General features: G+C 32.1%; 3 protein-coding genes across 4 annotated transcripts; 2 read left to right on the top strand and 1 right to left on the bottom strand.

Annotated features, from left to right (window-relative positions):
• Positions 1-13,354: 13,354 nt before the first annotated feature.
• On the bottom strand, positions 13,355-15,972 carry LOC122526315 (N-acetylglucosamine-6-sulfatase-like). Its single transcript, XM_043649662.1, has 9 exons — positions 15,674-15,972; positions 15,540-15,599; positions 15,254-15,460; positions 15,020-15,181; positions 14,498-14,671; positions 14,223-14,424; positions 13,859-14,151; positions 13,653-13,769; positions 13,355-13,583 (listed from the first exon to the last, which is right to left on the bottom strand). Exons 1-9 carry the CDS (start codon positions 15,785-15,787, stop codon positions 13,416-13,418), a joined length of 1,497 nt encoding a protein of 498 aa, XP_043505597.1. The 5' UTR covers positions 15,788-15,972; the 3' UTR covers positions 13,355-13,415.
• A 346-nt stretch (positions 15,973-16,318) lies between these two features.
• Positions 16,319-18,856, top strand: LOC122526316 (26S proteasome non-ATPase regulatory subunit 4). 2 transcript variants are annotated; one of them, XM_043649663.1, is made up of 6 exons: positions 16,319-16,425; positions 17,017-17,157; positions 17,242-17,365; positions 17,465-17,839; positions 17,925-18,213; positions 18,319-18,856. In XM_043649663.1, the coding sequence occupies exons 1-6, from the start codon at positions 16,400-16,402 to the stop codon at positions 18,540-18,542; spliced, it is 1,179 nt and encodes a 392-aa protein (XP_043505598.1). In that variant the 5' UTR covers positions 16,319-16,399; the 3' UTR covers positions 18,543-18,856. The 2 variants fall into 2 exon arrangements, with proteins under 2 accessions (XP_043505598.1, XP_043505599.1); XM_043649664.1 differs by having other exon boundaries at positions 16,320-16,425; positions 17,254-17,365.
• A 266-nt stretch (positions 18,857-19,122) lies between these two features.
• Positions 19,123-21,611, top strand: LOC122526389 (rhotekin-like; the record flags this gene model as incomplete). Its single annotated transcript, XM_043649770.1, is given in 9 exon segments — positions 19,123-19,227; positions 19,385-19,575; positions 19,673-19,882; positions 19,965-19,982; positions 20,168-20,329; positions 20,429-20,521; positions 20,779-21,022; positions 21,082-21,349; positions 21,427-21,611. Coding segments are annotated over 9 exon segments (1,476 nt in total), but the record flags the coding sequence as incomplete, so codon positions are not given.
• Positions 21,612-22,461: the final 850 nt, after the last annotated feature.

Genomic DNA, 22,461 nt, shown 5'->3' on the forward strand with positions numbered 1-22,461 from the left:
GAATTTTTTAAATACTTCACCCGGTATATTTACGGCTCGCTTGTCTTATCACAGACACAAACGGGTGAAGGAAGGGTGGGGGTGATTATATGTCTCCTCTTGCCGCTACACCTTGTAATAAATCAGATAGAATTGAGAGATAGAAGGGAAATAAAGGTTCTATACACACACACACACACACACACACACACACACACACACACACACACGCACACACACACACACGCACGCACGCACGCACGCACGCACGCACGCACGCACACACACACACACACACACACACACACATATGTATATAGTAATATAGTAAAAGACCATGAAATATATTGTCGCGAAAACGATCCTCTTTACGACGACAACTACTACTACTACTACTACTATTACTAATACTACTACTGTAACAACTACTATTACAGGTACTATTTCGATACGACAACGAAGGTTGTCGTGCTTTGTACGCGAGCATCCTCGAGAATCCTCCTCTTTACTCCCACACGTAGGTGTGTATATAACGAGATACTCTGAGTAACATGAAGTCGCCCGTGAGGAAAAGCAAACGTAACAGCTACAGAGGGACTCTCCGTTCTCTTGCCAAGAGAATAAAAGAAGAATGCTCTTTCTCTACCCTTCCACCCCTTTCCACCCCCTTCCACCAACCCCCGACCCTTATTTCCCTTCATCTTTCCTATATTTTTTTTCGTTTTTTCTTTCTTTCTTCCTTCCTTCCTTCCTTTTCTTTTTTTTCTTTGTTTTACATTTTTCACCATTAGCTCTCGGCTAACGAACGTTTTCCTTTTACGTGTACTGGCATTTTCTTTCTCTCTCTCTCTCTATATATATATATTCCTTTGGTCTTTCTTTCATTCATTTTTATCTATTTAATAAAGTATGAAAATCAGTTGGTCGAATTTCTAATATTATATTTGATATTCAAAAAACGAATTGAAATTTTTGTTCCCCTTTTTTTATATTCGTTCTTTATTTTTTATTTTAATTTATATTCGTATGTAGGTATTTATATAATATATATATATATTTGATCTAAAGCTTTATCGGTGCGCCTTTTAAACGGCTTTTATACTTCGATAATCTTTGTCATTCATTTATTCATTCATTCATTCATCCACTGGTATTAATTTGAGTTGACTCAAACGAAATAATAAAATTGTCCATCGGAGGATGTATTATAGTTACAGTATCATCTGAGAGTGTAGTTGATTAACGCGAAGTAAATAACGATTTCATACGAGGGTTGGAAGCCGAATCGCGTAGAGTCGAAAGTTTTTATATAATCAAACGAGGTACAGGAGAACAGGTAACACGCCCAGAGGGTGAGATTCGCTCTTAGGGCTGACTGATTCCGAGCTTTGTCAAGGGATGGGGTGGGATGAGTTTGAGGGTGACAACGGGGGAGACTGAGTCTTTTTCTCAGGGGATTTCATTTTCATTAATACATCCAAGAAGTTGGACCAAAAAATACAAAAAGAAAAAAGATAAAATAAAATAAATAACAGAACAAAAACAAATCTTTATCTTTCGAAATCCCGAGTCTTCCATTTTATCATTTTTTTCTTTTCGATTCGTCTCATTTTAAACGCCACTTATTTATTTCATGTTCATTTCACGTTTTTTCATTGAATTTTTATTTATATATCTCTAAAAATATGTTGAAACTATCTTTGACTTGAAATTATCTTTTGCAAATTAAACAAAAATTCAAACGATATCTAAGGAGTGCCGTTTGATAGATTGTTAAAGATCGTATTACCTTAAAAAGTCTTTCAAAGTAAACTCTCTTAAATCGGGGCTCATGTATTCTCCTTAATGGAAATGACTACGAAACACTAAGAATAAGGATACCGTATTCTTACAATTAGTCACACCTTTGTCATAGAAAGAAAAAACAAAATTACATATGCCTAATCAAAGAGATAATAATTTAGATACATCAAATATCCTTCCTTTCAAATTTATATTAAAATAACGTGAGTTAAATAAAACGTATAAATAATGCTAAAAAAAATCAATAAAAAGAAAAAAAAAAAATATATATATATATATATACATATAAAAAGACAAGAAGTTAGACGACGTGTAGCCCTTAAATCATCGAATAGGATTAGTTGGTCTCGACGAAACATCGAATAGAGCAGTCAACGGCACCCGATCGCGTGGCAGGAGTCAAAGCATTCGAAGGCAATGAGTCCTTTATTAGAGGACGAGAGAGAGAAAGAGAGAGAGAGAGAGAGAGTGAGGAGGCAGTTAATAGCTGGAGGACAATGAGCTTGGGGCTGGGCCGTTTCAAGGATCCTGGGACAAAGTACGGGAATACGGTAAGAGGGAGAATAAAGAGAGAGAGAAAGAGAGAGAAATAAAGAAGGAGGGAACATGAGAGGATGGGGATGGGGGTGCGGGTGATGGTGAGGGTGAGGATGAGGATGAGGGTGGGGGTGGGGGTTTGCGGGGGTGGGTTCGTCGCAGGCGTGACTGTGTGAGACCCTTGCTGCGATAATTGAGCCGTCAGCTGCACGAGCCTCGAGCGCCATGATAGCGCCACCGATGCCACCCTCGCCAATACGCTTTCTGCTTCGAGCATTGTAGAACCATTTAGGGCAACAGCATAACGACGATGACTACGACTACGACTACGACGACGCAACCTCGTTGTCGTGTGCTCCATTCCTCTCGAATTACAAGCAAACATAGAGTGGTAGTACCACCACCTTCCTTCCTTCCTTATCTCTCTCTCTCTCTTTCTATCTCTTCTCATAACCGATGCACGTGACTATTACTCCTTGCTATTATTTAGATCCCGTTTAAAAAGTACTATCTATATGTTGTAAATCATTCGTTCCCATTGCAAGTCAATTTTCTAAAGACGAGAGGCACGGGGGGTTGGAAATTTTTTAGCTTGGTAAAAGGAATAATATTATACGATACGGGACAGGGGGAATGATTGTTATGACGATAATAAATGTAATTTGTAGTCTTAAAAATAATAATAATAATATATAATTGTATTATTAATGTGTATATTAGCTATCTATTATAGTAATAATATAATTCAATATAATATTGTAATATAATAAATTGAATAATAATATATTAAAATTATATATTAAACGTAAGATATATGTATAAATAATTAATTTACCTTTACAAAATTGATTAAATTACATTCGCGTTTAGAAATGTATATTATTATTATTATTATTATTATTATTATTATTCTGAAACTAGCATCATCTAATCTTGTTTTTAATTAACAAGAAAAAAACTATTCTCTTTCGTTCATTTTTAATATGTATAATAATGAAAATATAAAAGATCGTGGTAAAAAAAACACGTAATGGAAGTTTGGTCGCGCTAATATTGAAAGAAAATAATATATAATAGTATAGTCCGTTGATTCTTTCTTCTATTCTTAACAAGACCTACCTCAATGCGTTATAATCCTTCCATCTCGACGTAGGATCCAGTAATGCGACTCGACGCGTGAAATCCCGACGGGTGTTTTCGCGATGAGAATCCATCCATCCGGTGTGGTTCTCTTTGAAAAAGAAGAAGAAGAAGAAGAAGTAAAAACCTGAGGGCGTTTAAGGCAAAGCTCGCGTCCGACAAGAGAAAAGAAAAATCTTTCGCGAAAAGTCGGCCATCTTTTTTCTACCGAATCAGTCTTTCTCGCTTTCCCACCCCCTTTTCTCACCCTTTTTCCTTTTCTACCAACGAATGGAACATCTAAGAGATTAAATGTTGAAATTTTATAAAGTAAAGTAACGAAGTAAAAGTAACGAAGATTGTCTACTTACATTCTTTGCTTTTTTACTTTTTTTTTACAACCCCCCACCCACCCACACTCCTCCCCATCCCGTGTTCTTTTATTTTTTCCTTTCTTCGTAATTTGGTATTATTTCTTTATTTCTTTTTTTTCATCTTATTCTTCTTCTTCTGCTAAACAATGATTATCTTTCATTTTCTTTAAGGTTTCGAATAGTTTTCTTGTACTTTGTGTTTTAATAGGATGATTTTATCACAAAAAGGATCTGTAGATATGTAGAAAAAGATAGAAAGAGAGAGAGATAATTCTTATCAAAATAGCCGTTTTTGAGAAATCGTGGCCACCAACTTTGAAAAAGAAACGTTTTGAGAAAAACGCGTTCAAAGTTTCAAAAGACGTTTACATATAGTTAAAAATTATTGTTTTCAGCTTACACGGAATGAAGAATATTTGCCGGATCAATTTGAAATTTTCAAAGAATATACTCAAATATATGTATATCCCGAAAATACCCCCCAAAAAAATCAATTTTTGGAAATTTCTAACTGGGTATAACCCCTTAAAAAAAGTAATATCATTCGAGTCTAACGTTAATCTCCTTTTCGTACTTTATTACCGTCCTAAATCATGAATATACAACAATCGTCGTTATTATATGTTTAATCCAAGCAATAACTGACGATATTAAAGGATCACTCACACAAATGTACCGTTGTATTCCTACAAAGATTTACTTTTTACCAAATGAGAAATTAAAAAAAAATAATAAGAACAAGATTGGCACAGCAACGATGAAAGACGTCTTCCTACATTTTAAAACAAACATTATTCCATGGGTTTATACTTTTCTATTTAATGAAAACCAATCGTTAACAGTTCCATACTTGTCTACAAAAAAAAAAGAAAAGAAAAGAAATAAAAAATTCTGCTAACTTATCGTTGCCTTTCAATTGAAAACAAAAAAAAAAAAAAGAAAAAAGAATAGAAAAGAGAAAAGAAAGAAAGAAAGAAGGAAAGAAAAAATACGTAAAAAGGAACGAAAAAAAATACAAATTCACAAGTAACACACAGTCGGGTTACACAGAAAAGTTAGATTTCAAAGTCGAGACTCGAGTAGTATAGCGAAAACGACCGAATATAAGAATGAACACGGTATTGTACGCGCTTTAAAGGCAAAACGGAAAAAAGGAAAAAAAAAGGAGAAAAAAAAAACAAAACGAGAACCTATTATTAAAAGTATTGCGAAAAACCAAAAAACCAAAAAAAAGAACAAAAAAAAATAAGAGGAAGAAAAAAGGAAGAAAATAAAAAAAACCCTAGAGGGAGGGAAAATAAAAAAAAAAAAAAGAAAAAAAAAGAAAGAAAGAAAGCGGCGGCAGTACTGGGCGATTATCCATATCGTATAAACGGATACTCCCCTTTCTTTCTCGTCAGCCCATTCCTATGTCTTCGTAGCAGTATAGAAAGTAGTATAGTACAGTTGGTGTACCCCCTCTACTTGAAAAATAACCTGGCAGGCAGAGAGAAGCTCGAGGAGAGAGGACTCCTTCTTCGAGAGGGTAAAGCTGCTGCACATTCCGTACAGAAAGAGAGTGAGAGAGAGAGAGAATGAGTGAGTGAATGAGTGAGAGAGTAAGAGAGAGAGAGAGAGATAGAGAGACGGAAAAGTAGAGGGGATTCGAGGAAGTGTTACTCAGCGAAAGGGGATGATGGATACCAGGGGCCACACCCACCACCCCTAGAGACGACCAATCGCATCCACGAAGCGAAGGGTTGCCACCGATTCGGAAGCTGTCATCGCTCGAGCCTGGCCTAGCCGTTGCGCTCTCTGTGTTGCACGATATAAATCGTGAATTTAAGTTCTTAAAACGTTTCTCCAGGCAACCTCCTCCTCTTCCTCTTTCTCCTCTTTCTCATCTTTCTCTTCCTCCTCCTCCTCCGTCTCCTCCTCTTTTTCTATCTATCCATCTCTTTCTCTTCAAGTTTTGACTATCAACCGTTCACCTATCTAAAACGGTGTTTGCTTCGACAGCTTTTTGTGAAATATACTTTATCGGTGAGTGAAAAGATGATAATGAATGTTTGAAAAGTATTTTTAAGATTTTTTTCTTTTTTTTTTTCGAGGGGGTTGCAAATGATTATTTAATGATTAATCATGACAAATTTCATATTAAAATATGTTTGGAGATGATTTATTGTATATGTATGTGTGTGTGTGTTTTTTGTTTTATTTCTTTTATACCATCTATGATTTATCATCAACGAAGCTTTGATAATCCTAACAAATGGATTTGTTGGTTCATTTTATTTAATGTCAGAGACAAACAAAAAATCGATTACAAAATTAAATTGTTTTATATGCTTTATCAATGAGACGAGATTAATCCTTCGTTTCATCGTTACTATTTATGATTTATTAATGACGCCATTAATATCCGTTCGAAGGGAAAAAACGAAGGAAAAATAAAAAAATAAAAAAACAGAAGGAAAATATTGAAATGAAGATTCGATCGATGCCAATTGCAGAATCATTTTATTCGACGGTTCCCAACAAGGATTCCCAATGCTTTTCGAAGGGAATACCCTCTCTGACATTTCTATAATCAAAGGAGGCACCAAACATGGCTTCCTGCCTAGTAACACCCTCGAATCTTCTCTCTTTCGACATTATAGGCAAATGTCTATCTACTGAAGCAAAACTTCTCGCTTTGACGATTACCTTTCTCTTTGATTTTCATGATTACATTATGGCTCGACAGGTGTACAATCTTCGAACGAATATATCTGACGCGGAATAGTTGGACGAAATCGTCAACGTTAAATATCACCTATGTTACATACATATAGATATGTAAGCGCATACACATAAACACACACAGGCACACATATCTACATGCTCGACGTTTATCGTTTGATCTGTCATACAATCGAATAATTCTCTTGAAAATAAGATTAAATCTTTATTTATATTTTCGAACCATTATCCGAATGAATTTTAATCAATATCTATAAAAGAGAATCATTTTGTTAATCAATTTTGTAATATTTGAGAGAAATATCGAATTAATACATTAATAATAATATAAATGTATCTATGTGTATCTGTGCGTATACGTGGTGTGTGTATGTAATTAATATTATACAAATCTTTAACAGAGAGAGAGAGAGAGAAATTCGATAAACAAAACAAAATATTTCAACCAATTTCTTCTATTCAAACGATATCATTTGAATCATATCGATTTCATTTGCATGAGATATTAACATATACGCATAAATAAAAGAAAGCAAAAAGTCAGGGGATAGAAATGAACGTGAATGAAAAGATTAGTGAAAATCATGATAGGTATCATCAAGTAGGGAGGAAGAGAAGGAGGAGAAGAGAAGTAGGAGGAAAAGGAAGAATAAGGGTGAAGGGTAGGGTGCGATAAGTATCATCTGACAACGCAGAAGCATTATGATACGGTATATGCGATAGGAGCGTTAATTTGAGAGATGGCGTTAACAGTAGGGGGTTGGTTGATGCCGCAACCACAAACGAGGCGAGATAATTGCGCTGTCAGAGGCAGAATCCAGAGACCGACATACATTGATACCGCACGATTCAAGATGCTTCGTCTGATTATTATTATCTGTGTTCATTGCTTCCGTTTATATATATAAATTCCGTTTATCTATGTACAATATCCAGATGTATATGTATATATATATATATATATATATATATATATTGTATATATCAAAATGTGTACAACAGTGCCGACATTTTACCTGGATGATTCCTATCCAATTATTATGGCGTGTTTGATATTATCGAAGAGAAGAAAACTACCAGCCTTTTTTTCAGTTTTATTCCTTTTGTCAATGGAAATAATAACGCTCAATGGTTTGTCAAATGTGATCTGTATATTATACTCTATTATTATATCTAACGATTTGGGAAAAGTTTAACTTATTTTCGATTGCTTCGAAGTTTTCAATCGCGTAAGCATCTCTACATACAGATCAAATAAAATCCATCGTAATATTATCAATGAAAGTCGTATTAATGATATATATATATATACATACATACATATGGAAAGAACGTAATATCAATAACAAAATGGAACCTCAAAATGAAATACCGCATATGTATCTTCATTTTATACTGTCCCTGGAAGAACAATAATTATATGAAAATAATACATGTACGAATCATGTTCAAATTCAGAATAAATCTCAAATTATATATCTTGGTGGACAAAAGCCACATACGTACGCTATTAATTGATTTTGATTTCGATTTTAAATAACGCGTCTTATTTGTCATAAACTATATAAAATGTACAAATGAGATCTCATTGTTAAAAAAACATGATTAAAAAAATGATTAACCAATTAATACGAATACGATAAACAGACACGTTTACCCTTAAAAAGGTAAAAGCTTCGTCGTATTGATAACATTAAAAACCATTAAGCTAATAGATAAAAATATCATTTTCTTTTTTCTTGTAATAGTTGAAACTAATTAAAAATATAATATTAATGTGATATTACAAATCGCAATACTCTCTATTTATTTTTAAATCTATCGTTTTTCTTCCTAACCATAAACTTATTGTTAGTATCGTTAAGCTCCATTTGCAATAAGCAGTTCTTGTCTCTCGTTCAAGTATTCTATAGATGATTCTCTTTTTCTCTCTCTCTTTCTCTCGCATCAACGAGAGAGCACCCCATTAACTCTAGATTACAGCGCTGTGGTATTTACACAGGCCAGGGGCGTAACGTAATACGTACTGGCCCTCTCCCTTGCACATTACCTCTTCGTTGTCCTGGTCTTCCTACGCCACCTCCGCTTCCTATTCCCCTCTTTACCTCTTCTCTCCTCTCCTCCCCTTTCCTCTCTGCCTATCTCATTCCCCACCATCTTTCTCTCTTTCTCTCTCTCTTTCTCGACTCTATTCTGCTTTTGCTCCGATTCCTGTTGTTGCCCCTTTTCCTCCCAGGGTATCATCCCTATTTGCTCGTCTATCCCCTCGAAATGTATCACTTCGCTTCATTTAATATCGTGGGACATCGGCGTACCGGCGCCATTGTTCTCGCTAACAGCGGATCACGGCTAAAATAATACCTGCTAATGGCCTCTGGTTTTAAGCTGACAAAACAGCACCACGGGGTGTAATAATATAATACGGGAAACGACTATGACTACGACTACGACTACGATGACTATGACGACGAATATCATTTCCATTTATATATCAAAATATTTCTCATTACAAATTTACTATATTTGCTTATATAATTTACTTATAATTATTACCCATTTTGTTTCTTTTTTTATCTTTAAATTCACATCTCAAGTGAGGTGGTAGTAGTGTAGGTACACCTCATCATTTCTATCCTTCGATCAATGCATACTTATATTCGATATTATTATTCAACATATTTATAATATCTCTTCTTAAAAAATTAAACGATAGAAAAGAAACCAAATATGTTACAAGGTTCTTTTATTTCATTTGAGAATTACCTTTTAAGAAAATCGGTATGAGCGTATGCGCGCGCGCGTTCTTTCAAAAGCTGGGAACGTACTAATTTCATTTTTGACTTTTCCTCTTTTTTACTTCTCTCTCTTTCTTTCTTTCTCTTTCTTTCTTCTTTTTTTTATTATTATTATTATTTCAAATTGCTCGCCTCGTCAAACAATTTTAGGGAAAAGGAAAAAGCGAGTGAATACGTTACGAGAGAGCTGACTACTATACGTCGGCCGGTAACGGCACCGGAACCGGTACCACCACCACCACCGCCACCACGAAACACCGACGCCGTAGTAATTTGTAGTTTTTACGAGAAATTCTATATTTGCACGAGTTTTTCATTAACTTCCTCGCGTTAACCGAGCTGCGACACGGTAATAAGGGTTGTAGAAGGTAAAAGGCGTTCGCCAAGCATTAGTAGTAAAGGGGCAAGCGCAGTTATGAGATAGAGAGGGGTGGAAGGGTCGAGGGATTCAGAGAGAGGAACGGAAAAACGAAGGGTGGAGAAGAAGAGAAGAGAAGAGAAGAGAAGAGAGGAGGAAGAGAAAGAGGAAAAGGAAGAGGAAGAGGAGAGAAGCGAGAAACGGTTAAGGGGAGGAGGTACATACCGGAGAGGGAGACACAAAATGGAAGAGAGAGAGAGAGAGAAGGTTAAACGGAGGAAGAGAACGATGCTGGTAGAAAAGGAAGAAGGGGTGGAGGCTGTTAATTAATTATTTCCGCGACAAATACGAGCCGAGCCAAACCTTACACCGTACGTCCGGAAAAGAGAAACGAGCCGCAGACAGAGAGAGAGAGAGAGAGAGAAAGAGTGAAATGTATTTTCCGCTATCACCTTGCTTGCCTGCTGCAGCAGCCTTTGAACGCAACGTTATTGCCATCAACCTCTTCAAGTTAGATCCTTGATGATTTTACGAAATACTACCTAAATACGTACTTTTATATTCCATTCCACGAGATTTAAACAATATCTAGTTTCACGCGTCTCATAAAATAATACGTATATCATAAAATCAATGATATATGTATTCCTATGATTATTCATTTTGTTTTCATTTTGTTGTTTCAATTCTTTTTTTCTTATTTTTTTCGGGTAAGAAATTGTAATTTTATCGAATGAATTTTGCGCGTTCATCATCATCGTCGTCGTCGTCGATCGTGATATTGTGACTGGAAAAATTGATTGTCTTCTCTTTTTTTTTTTACTTTTTTAGTTTTATCCTTTTTATTATTATTGTCAAAATTTGTCTGGAAATAACGATGCTCGTTCAATCAAACGAAAACTATTATACCTGGCTATTGACTATCGGCTGCTGGCTAGCTAGCTAGCTAGCTCTAGCTCTTGCCAGTTACACGTACGAATCGTTTCTCATGTTACAAAACTCAATTCGCCAAGGGCCGTGCCTAAAACAATATTGGCGGGAGCAATAAGGGCCCGGTCGGTCGCGCACATTAGATATTTATTTAAGGTCGACCGACACGACCGTTTTGCTCTCGTTCAGCAGAGAACTCCTATACCCCACGCGCACACGACTTAACATTTATACATTTATACATTTATACATCTATACACGTATGTACGTGTACATATATATGAGTTAACACTTATCCTTCGACAAAAGATCAGACCTCTCACACAAATGTATTTAGGTGCGCTCGAGCGCGAAGTCCTTCGTAGTACTAAGTACTTACCCCAAACCTGAAATGTTGACCCAGTTAATAGCCTCCTGTTTAATTTGACTACTGTTGTTCGTGTAAGCCAGTTTCGGTAATGCGAACCTCTTACCATACCTATCGTTCATCTATATAACTCTGAATTATCCCAAAATCATCTTCTCGGTTATATCATCATCCCCTAAATATTCATTTTTTTTATATATAAAGGTATAATTAATTTGTCGGCAATAAAAATATTACATCAATGATACAATAATTAGAAAATAATGCAATACAAGTTGTCCCAATAAAAGTTGAATTTTATCTAACTAACAAATTAGAAATGTATTGTTCAAATTTCTCGATCTATTAACAAAAATAAATAATTATTAATTATTAGTATATTTTTGTAAAAATGTTTTAATACTATCATGTTCACAAAACTATTGAGCATATTTAAATAATTATTCTTTCATGAGTTTTTATCTTGAAAATCACGGATTGGAAGAAGTCAAAAACGGTACTATTGAATTATTTCGAATATTACTATAAAGAATATATTTTGATATTATCTTAATAAATAATATCAACCATATCGTTACATTGATTTTTATTATTCTCTCGTTAAATCACGAAGACACGTTTGAGTTATTGAATCTTGTGATGCGTATACCACGAGATCAGTGTAAACTTTGTCAAAGGAATTTTTTATCTATTTTCTACCTTGTTATTTTCCGATTCGTTAATTCACTCTGTAAATTCGCATTTTCCGCGTTGTCGAGCTTAGAATGAAAGAAACACTGTGTAAGAAATAAAGGAAGAAGGAGAATGAGAGAGAGAGAGAAAGAGAGAAATGAATAAATATAAACGGAGAGGGAGGAAGAGAGAGGGTGAGAGAAGGAAGGGGGTGAATATAATTTATTATGTATCACAGCTGCGCTTGCTTACACGATATAGATCGACGATGATTAATTACCGTATTTCAATGAAGAATCTCATTAATTAGAAAAGATTTCGAAAAAAAAGCGAAATCATTCTTTAAACAAAAACGAAAAAAATATATTTATTATAACAAAAAGGAAAAAAATAATCGATAACCGGAAATGAAAAGAAAAGAAAAGAAATAAAACGCGATTGGAATTTTTCCCCATGAAAATTTCTCAAAATATATATATATATATTATAAAAAAGATTTAACACGCGAATTTCGTGATTGAACAATGGTGTATTGAAATTTTCAATGCGTTTCTTTCTCTCACTCGACATGATTCAAAAGAATCGTTGCTTCTTTTTGTGATTTATTTTGTGGCATAAATCGGTAAGCATACACACGAGAATGCAGATCACTGAGGGGGGGCGTAGAAAACCGAGAATCCGCAGTTTGGAAGCCAACGAAAGCTATTGATCCTGGTATACATAAAGGCGATCACTCGCTCGAATGATCAATGAAGAGAATGAGAAAAAGAAAAGAAAGAAAGAATCAAGAGGACTTCTCGCAAGCCGACTTACACGTTTCAGTAGCGATGTAACGACCTTACAATTTGAACCAAAGATCTTTAATCCTCAACCAATCGATCTCCCGATTCTTACACGCTTCGTGCCTTTTACAGAAATTCGGAGAGTCCTTCTTTTGTTCCGATTTCGATTGAAAATGTGTTATACTTTAGACGTTATTCTACTTTTAAATACTATTCTTCTTATTCATATATATATATATGTTACCGTTAAAGCATGAAATCTGTTGATTCATGATATAACTAGCTATGACATGAAATAACAATTATTAAATTAATTTGATATTCAACTACTGATCAAAATAGATGAATATAATATAGTGATAGATTTTGAATAATAATCTCGTATATATATATCATGATTAATTGATAAATGTATTAAACATAATATAAGTAATAGGGTGTTTTTACTTCTTTAATAAACACATCTTGAATTTATTATATTCACATTGCGATCGATCGATCGATCTCTCGCCTATTCTTTCGGCGCAAATCCGTATAGAATTCAAAACGTTTTAGTTGAAAAAATATCTCGCTATGGAGAAGTTAAAGTTGTACGTTTTATCTGCGTCGTTCTCTTTACTCTCTTTTTCTTTTTCCCTATCAAATAGCTCGATTGCTATTCAGATATTCGAGACCGCGGGGTTTAATAAAAATATTTGCTAAGAAAACAGCTCGATAGGGAAGTAGCTCCGAGAGAGGAAGCTGCGAGTTATTCTTATATCCAGATTCACGACCTATCCGCCATACGCGATTTCCATAAACGCAATAATACGAAGTAAGACGGCTATCGGCACTTCAAACTTTCAATATCTAATTATTTGTGTTTATTTATTATCAAAAATAACTATTTTGTAATATTAAAATTTATATTAAGTATATTATAATATTTATGCATATATTACTATATTCCTTAGATCTAATATATCTATATATATATGATTAATAATATGTATTTCCTAAGTTTGTAAAAATGCATTCATTGTTCTGACAAGAAACCATATTCTTAAGACGTTTCCTAAATTTATACCTATGATAACGTTTCATACTATAACCGATGTTATTCATTTGATAATTGTCCTTTTTTAGATCATAAGCCTCAATGTATCCCTAAGAAGAATAAAATAATATAATTTCAATAATGAAACTATGTGTGCGTTAAATTATTTTTCCTAATACCTCATTGTCTTCAAATATACAAAAAATATTATCATGTAGTGGAGAAACACGTCTGATACAACTGTACGTATTATTTCCAACATCCTCGCATTTACAAGCATATTCTTGACTACAAAACTATAAACGAAATATAAACGTTATTAAAAAGTTTTATGTGTGTGTGTGAATATATTAATTTCTTTTTTTCCCCTCTATATTTTACTTACAGCGAGATTTAAATCATTGTCGCTAGGACATCCGGAATTTGGTTTATGATTAGATTTTTCTCCCTTATATTCTATTAAAACTGTTCTATCGTTTGATAATTTTTTTTTTAAAAAAGATGTTCCATCCGAAGGATATTCTAAGCCAGCTATCTGTAAAATCGTAGGAAATATATCTACACTACTAATTGGTGCAGTTATTGTCGAGTGAGGAATTCCAGGACCACTAATCAATAATGGAATTCTTATATCAGTTTCATACAATTGACGTTTATCCATTGGCATACTAAATTGTCCTGTAAATAGAAATAAGCAAAATAGGTCCTTCAACATATTAATTAATCATTCTATATTAAATACCTATTACCGATATGATATCCGTTATCTGATGTAAAAATAATATATGTATCATTTAAAAGATCTTTCTGTTCTAACATATTGTAGACATTTTTAACAAGTTCATCAACAGCTAAAAGACTTTCCCATCTTCGTCTATAAATTTCATCTAATTTAGGTAAGATTTTCAATGGAAGAGGTGACGGTCCTCTTCTGACCAACCAATGTTTATCCTATTGATAAATAATAATTAACATAATTCTTGGTATTGAATTCATTTTTATAATAATAGAGAAATATGTTTACTGTTTGAGTGAAAGTATTAAAATTTGGTGTTCTCTTCGCTTTGATATCTTTGTACTTATCGATATGCCTTATAGCTGGTGTAAAAGGTGCGTGAGGTGCAGGAGGTGACAGTACCATTAAGAAAGGATTATTGTTAGAATTATATTGGTTTAAGAATTCCATGGCTATATCATTCTATAATAAAGTAATGAAATATTAATTTCATTCATAGAAGATTTTTGTTAAATAAACCCTTTTCAACTCTTTCGATATGAAAGTTATTTGGAAGTATGCTTTTGCTGTATGGATACTGTGTGGACCAGTTACAACACAAACACATTTTACTGCAAAGTAGATAGAATATTATAATATAATGCATTTTAAAATATTAAAACTTTTAAAATTGTAAACCAATGCAAAATATCAATGGGTTACTACAGTCACCGGTAATGCACAGCAAGCATCAGATATTGAGTGACTATAGTCACTGATAATATCGAAAGGGTTAATATACTTATGGTTCTCAATGTTTAATTGGCTTACTATCACATCTGTGAGGTAATCCTCAGGTTTATCACCATATCGTTTTCTTGTACCATTAATGGACAAAGTATAATCATAATACTTAGAATTTCCAACAAGCCCTGCCCACCAATCCCAACCTGGTGGAATATGTTTGATTCCACCAACGCTTTTACTACCATACTATTAAATTCAAGTTATATTTAATGCTTATAAGGAAACTTAATTCTAAATTAAATAAATTATTTATTGCACCTTATTCAAATATTTTCCAGCATAAAATGTAACATAATTCATTTCATTTTTTAAATATGCTGCAAAAGTATTAGGTTCCTGTTTATTTTGCCATTTAATACTGCTACAACCTCCGGAAATAGAATTATTTACTGTTAAATGATTATGTTGATATCTACCAGTTAGAATGGAAGCTCTGTTAGGACAACAGATTGGAGATGCTACAAACTATATAATCAAATAATCATGATAATATATTGAAATAATCTTAAATCCAAAGGATATTATAAATAATTTCAACACATACATGATTAACAAATGTTGCACCTTTACTTCCAATAAGATTTAACGTATTGTTCATCGGTGTCTACAAAATTAATTAGATATAATTAATAAAAATGAAAATAACGCTATTATATCTATTTTAAATGATATCCTTACCATCCCATCGAGAACTAAATCTAAATCGTCAGCAATAATTAAAACAATATTTTCTGTTCTACATAATGATATATGTAAATAAAATAATAATATTATATATATTGATCGAAACATTGTAATTAATAAATGATAAAATTTAAACTTATTTAATTCTAATCACAAATTGAGAGAGATATTTTAAAATTACATAATAGACACTGAAAAATTAATAATAGTTGAAATAATATACACTATGACAAATGAACAAAAGATTAATGTATATTTTCACAAATAAAAATGCAGTATTTGCAAAGAAATAAAAGAAACATTATAAATTTAAAACAATGCAAGAATAGTGTTCACTATCAACAAAAAACTTCAAAATGTTTTAATATATAATTAATAATTAATAAAATATTAAATTCGTTTTGGATTAATTATTAATTTTATTTTTAATTAATTTATTATAAATTATCAGCACAACATTTATTTTTTTATTTAATTATTTTATCATTTGCCATACTAAAAGCAGGTATTCACGTATAGATAAAGTACTACCAACCTAAAAATACTTGCGTTGTGTTCAGTCCTACAAACCTAATAAATTGTACGAGAACCAATTCGAATAAAGGTACATGCATTTCTAGGTTACTTATTTGATCGATGGTGATGTTAAAACGTGAATAAGGTGGTGAGGTTGTGAAAACAGTGAATAGTTAACGGCAAAGATTGGTGTATCTTTACAAGATGGTGCTGGAAAGTACAATGATATGGTACGTTTTAATAAATAATTTAATAAAAACAAATTATCCTTATATTATATTTATTTAGTTCTATTAATTGCGAAGCTTTTTCTTTTCTTTTACAGGTAAAAAAAATTTATAGGGAGGAAATATCCTATAATATCTAATAATCTTATTCGTAAATTTATGCTTCTCTCTCTCCTGAGATGACAATGCAAACTTCCTAGAATTTCGAAATTCTCAAACAATTTTAAAATATATATCGAATATTTATACATATATCGATATATATCTTTTTTATAGATATGAAAACAATATATTTTTTGCTTTTCAAAAAAAATTTTTCTAAATATATATATATACACATGTATATATGTATGTGTATATATATATATAAATAAAATGTGTACATTTAATTTTTTATCTAGTTGTTTATTATAATACGTAGATAGGTTGAAAAGTTCTGAGCCTAACATAAAAACAATTCTTTTTCTGTCAAACTTTTATCTTTTGACATAAGCTAAAAACTTTTTAATCCACATTCATATAATATATATTGTTATTTAATAACTCATATATAAGTCTGTAATTTGAAATTGGTTTTTACACGTTTGTTAATAGTGTCGACAACAGCGACTACATGAGAAATGGAGATTTTTTGCCAACTCGTTTACAAGCTCAACAAGATGCAGTTAATTTAGTATGCCATTCTAAGACCCGTTCAAATCCTGAAAATAATGTTGGTCTTATAACACTTGCTGAGTGAGTTTATATATAATGTATTAGTTTAATCGAAACAATAATGGAAAGTCAAAAAAATTTTATTACTGATTATTATTATTATTGATCTTCGTCTAGCGTTCAAGTTTTAGCAACTCTTACAAGCGATGTTGGGAGAATACTTTCTAAGCTTCATCAAGTTCAACCAAATGGACACTTATGTTTAGTCACAGGAATTAGAATTGCACATGTAAGTATTCGTTGAAGAAGAGTGAGGAAAAAAGAAAAGATAAAGAATTGTTCATAGATCCATTACAAATTTTTTGATTAATCTACTTTTTATTTATAGTTAGCATTAAAGCATCGACAGGGTAAGAATCACAAGATGCGAATAGTAGCATTTGTTGGAAGTCCAGTGGATATAGATGAAAGAGAATTGATCAAGCTAGCAAAACGACTTAAAAAAGAAAAGGTCAATGTAGATATAATAAGTTTTGGGGAAGAAAGCATTAATAACGAAATTTTAACAGCTTTTATCAATGCGTTAAATGGTAAAGATGGGACTGGAAGCCACCTTGTCACTGTACCACCTGGCCCACATTTATCGGATGCTTTGATCTCTTCTCCTATTATTCAAGGAGCAGATGGAATGGGTGGGGGCGGAATGAGTGGCGCTGCATTTGACTTTGGTGTTGATCCTAATGAAGATCCTGAACTGGCATTGGTATATACATATATATACATATTTAACTTTTATTAAACAGATATATGACGAATGAATATGAAAATTTCTGAATACTATTTTTTAGGCTTTACGTGTTTCCATGGAGGAACAACGTCAAAGACAGGACGACGAAGCACGTAGAGCGCAAGTTACTGAAGATGTTCAAAACAAGCAACCTGAAACTATTAAGGGAGTAACTAATGAAGAAGCGATGTTAAAACGAGCATTAGCAATGTCACTCGAAGGAGCTGAAGAAACAACGTCGTCTACTGCCGATAATACTGCTCCAACTACTGCTAATATACCTGATTTTGCTAATATGTCAGAAGAAGAACAAATTGCTTTTGCAATGCAAATGTCAATGCAAGATCAACGTAAGTTCTAATATCTGATCTAATATATACATAGTTGATTAAAATATAAATATATATTTCTTTTGTGATCATTTCGATTTACACGAAATAATTTTTCTATTTTAGAAGATCTCGAAACGCAGAAAGAAGAAGCGATGGAAGTAGAAGAAGATTATAGTGCTGTTATGTCAGATGCTGCATTTTTACAATCGGTTTTAGAAAATTTACCTGGTGTTGATCCACAGTCGGAAACTGTTCTACAAGCAGTTGGTTCCCTACAACAAAATAAGGACAAAGATAAAGATAAAGATAAAGATAACGCTAAAGAAAAAGAAAAAGACAAGAAGTAAAGGGAGCTTTTTAGAAATACATACATATATATATATATTTGTACTAGATATTATTTCTACTTTCCATTTGGGTGTTACAATTTTATGCTTCTTCACATTTATGCAAATTACGTTTATCACAAGTGCGTGTATATAACCATGAAAACGAATACTAACGTATTGATTGTATAATTAAAAATGATATGATTACAAAAAGAACAAAAAAATAATAATTATACATTCGTATGTATTTTTAATTTTATTCAAAGTAAATCTCATGTGTTATCAATGCAATTCTATTATTTCAATTCTCTTATTAAATTGATTTAAATATCTTTTACCTTTACAATTTATTCAAAAATACACCAAGTATATAATGTGTTTGTGTATTGAAATATAATTACATTTTTGTGGTTATGTCCACAAATTCGTTTGAAATCACGTGACTTCGGTTGACCAATCAAATCGATGCATTTATTCGTATTATGCATCATGAAAGAAACCTGTTGTATTTTGCCTACACAATTCAATTTAAAGTATTTAAGTTAAAATGGCTCCTATAATAACCCGCGGAAAGGAAATAGGATCTTCTAGTTAAACGAATTACGATGCCTCGGAAAAAGAAAATATTTATTTGCGTCGTTTAACTGATTACCCAACGCGTGTACGAAGACGTAATACCGTTAGAAGTGGTAGAAACGCAACGGTAAGATTTAATACTTTTTGTTGTGAATGTTATTTACAAATTTTTTAATAAATTTGAAAAACAGCTTTATATTGGTTACTTATTAATTTAAAAACTTTTGATGTTTTATCTCAATGTTCGTTTTAACGTTCAATTAAAAATGATTTTATTTTTTTAGGAACGTGATTTGGAACGAAAAGTAGGCGTAGAAATTCAAATTAGAGATGGATCTACGAAATTGTTGGCTGCAGCTCGTCATCGTACACAAACTTTGGAAGCAGCGCGAGCGTTGTTTATATCTAATGAAAAAATGTCTATGTACTTAAAAGAATTACAACGTCGTAAAAAGAATTCGTCCGAATCGTCCAAGTACCTATATTGGTTTTTTACTTTTTATTTGATTTGATTTGTTTATGTATGTGTATATTGAAGGATTGAGAGTAAAGAAAATTGATAATTCTTTTAGGTCAACAGAAAGTACAGCAACGGTTTCACTTTCTGAGATTAGATTTCCATTAATGTGGAAAGATTTGGATCATTTTAAAAATCGTGGGGATTATAGAAGATTCGCTGTCTTTTGTATGGTTCGTATAGGCACAGAGATATGTGACACAAGTTTACTCTGTCCTATAGATAGAACACATACCGATATTACTTTTGCAGATCCTTTAATATTGTGAGTTACTTTGAATATAATTATTCTATTTAATTTAAAATAGTAATATACATTTATGATTAACATGTTTACTTCTTTACAGTTATAATGTACCAGCAGAGTTTGAGCTTACGTTGGAAATTTATAGCTATATGCTGGAAGAAGATTTTAGATAGAACACATACCGATTACTTTTGCAGATCCTTTAATATGTGAGTTACTTTGATATAATTATTCTATTTAATTTAAAATAGTAATATACATTATGATTAAATGTTACTTCTTACAGTTATAATGTACCAGCAGAGTTGCGCTTACGTTGGAAATTTATAGCTATATGCTGGAAGAAGATTTTAGCATTGCGAGTACTCCATTGAAAATTACAAAAACTCTACATTCGTCAATCTCCAGAACACTTGGTAAAAAATTGAGTGCATCTATTACTGGAGAAATCAAACCAGTCCAATTGTAAATTCATTAATCATTCCTTTTTTATTTGTAATCATTAAAATTAATATTCTCTCTTTTACGATTGATACTATTATTATTATTGTTATATTTTTCTAGAGGTCCACGCTTTGAACTGGCTGCCTCTGCCAAACTGACTATAGAAGAAACAGATACTGGCGTACGAACGCATGATCTTATTATAAATCATGTGTGACGACCATTTCTTAATGCTTTAAACAACTTCACTCAACTCTGTCGTGATTAGAAGAGTATGAGATGTATTCATCAGATCTTTGGACATACCTTTGAGATATAGACATTTGAATATCCAAGGTCTGTATAGTCGGTAATGATAAGGCATGCACATGATGGGACATACAACTATTTCTTTAACATCTGTTTCAAATAATTATTTTGCTTTCTAATATCCTTTATTCAAATATTCCTAAATTTTTAATTTTCCTTTCAGAAACCAAGAATTGTATTTTACCACTTTTTGGATACTGTTGCTGTCGCTTAGCAGTAGAACCCGTCTGCATTAACTCTGATATCCATGCAGGTATAATTGATATAAATGGTCCAAAGTATTGGGCACGTTTACGTAATTTTTGCATTAAAACGTGGCTCTCCAAAGAATTGGAAGATGAAGAGAAAAATGTTATTCATACTATTCCTATTAAGTAAATTAGTTCAATTATATTGGAAAATCATGTCATATATATATATATGAATCTCTCTAATAAAATTACATATTTTGTTTTTTATCTTAGGAAACTATTATCCAGCCATCGAAAAAATCATCCAGAAAACTTTTATTAACAAACTTTATCAATGTTACTAAAAAAATGATTATATTCGTATTCAAATCAAGTAAAGAAGCTCAAGAATGGTTGAAGTATTTAACGACTCATTCGAAAGATCACAGCAGGTGGGGAAGTGTAGGGCAAACAATTGAGCGAGCACAATCAACAGACAATATTATTTCAGTCCTCTGTGATAATAGACAAGGTTCCTTGTACGATGAAACATCATTGTTAGGTAAAATGAATAAATTATTACAAGCCATATTTAAAAAAAGAACTTTATCTTATCTATAATTAATTTTGTTGTTTCAGAATCCATTCCATCCAGTTTATGTAGCACACAAAGGTTCTCTGTGCAAGATATTTCTCGTTCAATACCTAACAATGTTTCTGGCAATACGTCAAATCTTCATACTCGCTCATTATGCAATAATAGTATGTACAAATTAAGTTCTACTGGCACGAAGCATCGTTGGTCTTTTTTAAGTAAAGATTAAACACAAATATTAGAATAAGTATATATATTTATATCGCAAAAGTTTTAGGAAAAAATATATTTTAAATATCTTATACAAGTCTCTTTGATTATATTTTTCAACAGAATATGCCTACATCTATATATAATTAACATATGCACACACATACACACATATGCATATTGCTTTTTAAACATATCAATGTTATGTAAAACATTATGTCACAATCAACTCTAATTGACGTAGATTTATATTATAAGTCTAAATACTTAAAGCTTTATTCAAACTATCCATAGTACTGCTAAATAATCCCTTAACAATATTTCTAATATCAATAGCTGTATTACTGTGCATATTACATTTTATATTTCAAAGTATTATAAACGATCAGAGAACGATTAAATAAAGTATAAAAAGCAATTATTTAAATGAGTATTAATCACGACCTTGTACATTAATTAAAATGTTAAAAAACAAGGTAAATATACAAATTAGATTATTTTTATTCTTGTTTTTGTTGAGAAAGTATTATATTTGTAATAATTTTTTTCTTTGCAAACAATTTATTGTTTAATCCTAAGCAAAGATATTTTTTACATAGTTTTCTTTTTATTGGTAGAAATAGATTTTTTAAAGATATGAATTTACAAGACATTGATAAGTTTAAAAATTATATATTATTATTCCAGATACCCCTGTGCTAAAAATTGATTCAACTTAAAAGATTTTCTTTATGTTACTTTGTTATTTGTTGTTTTAGCATTGAGTTTTCTCTGCGCTAGAATTAAACCAGTGGTTATAGCAATGAAAGTAAAGGCTTGAGCAGCAACTCTTGTACGCATCATGTACTGCGACATTTGTGAATTTCCTT

This window comes from Polistes fuscatus, unplaced genomic scaffold (genome assembly GCF_010416935.1).
Source record: "Polistes fuscatus isolate 324 unplaced genomic scaffold, CU_Pfus_HIC Scaffold11, whole genome shotgun sequence".
Classification (NCBI taxonomy): Eukaryota; Metazoa; Arthropoda; class Insecta; order Hymenoptera; family Vespidae; genus Polistes; species Polistes fuscatus.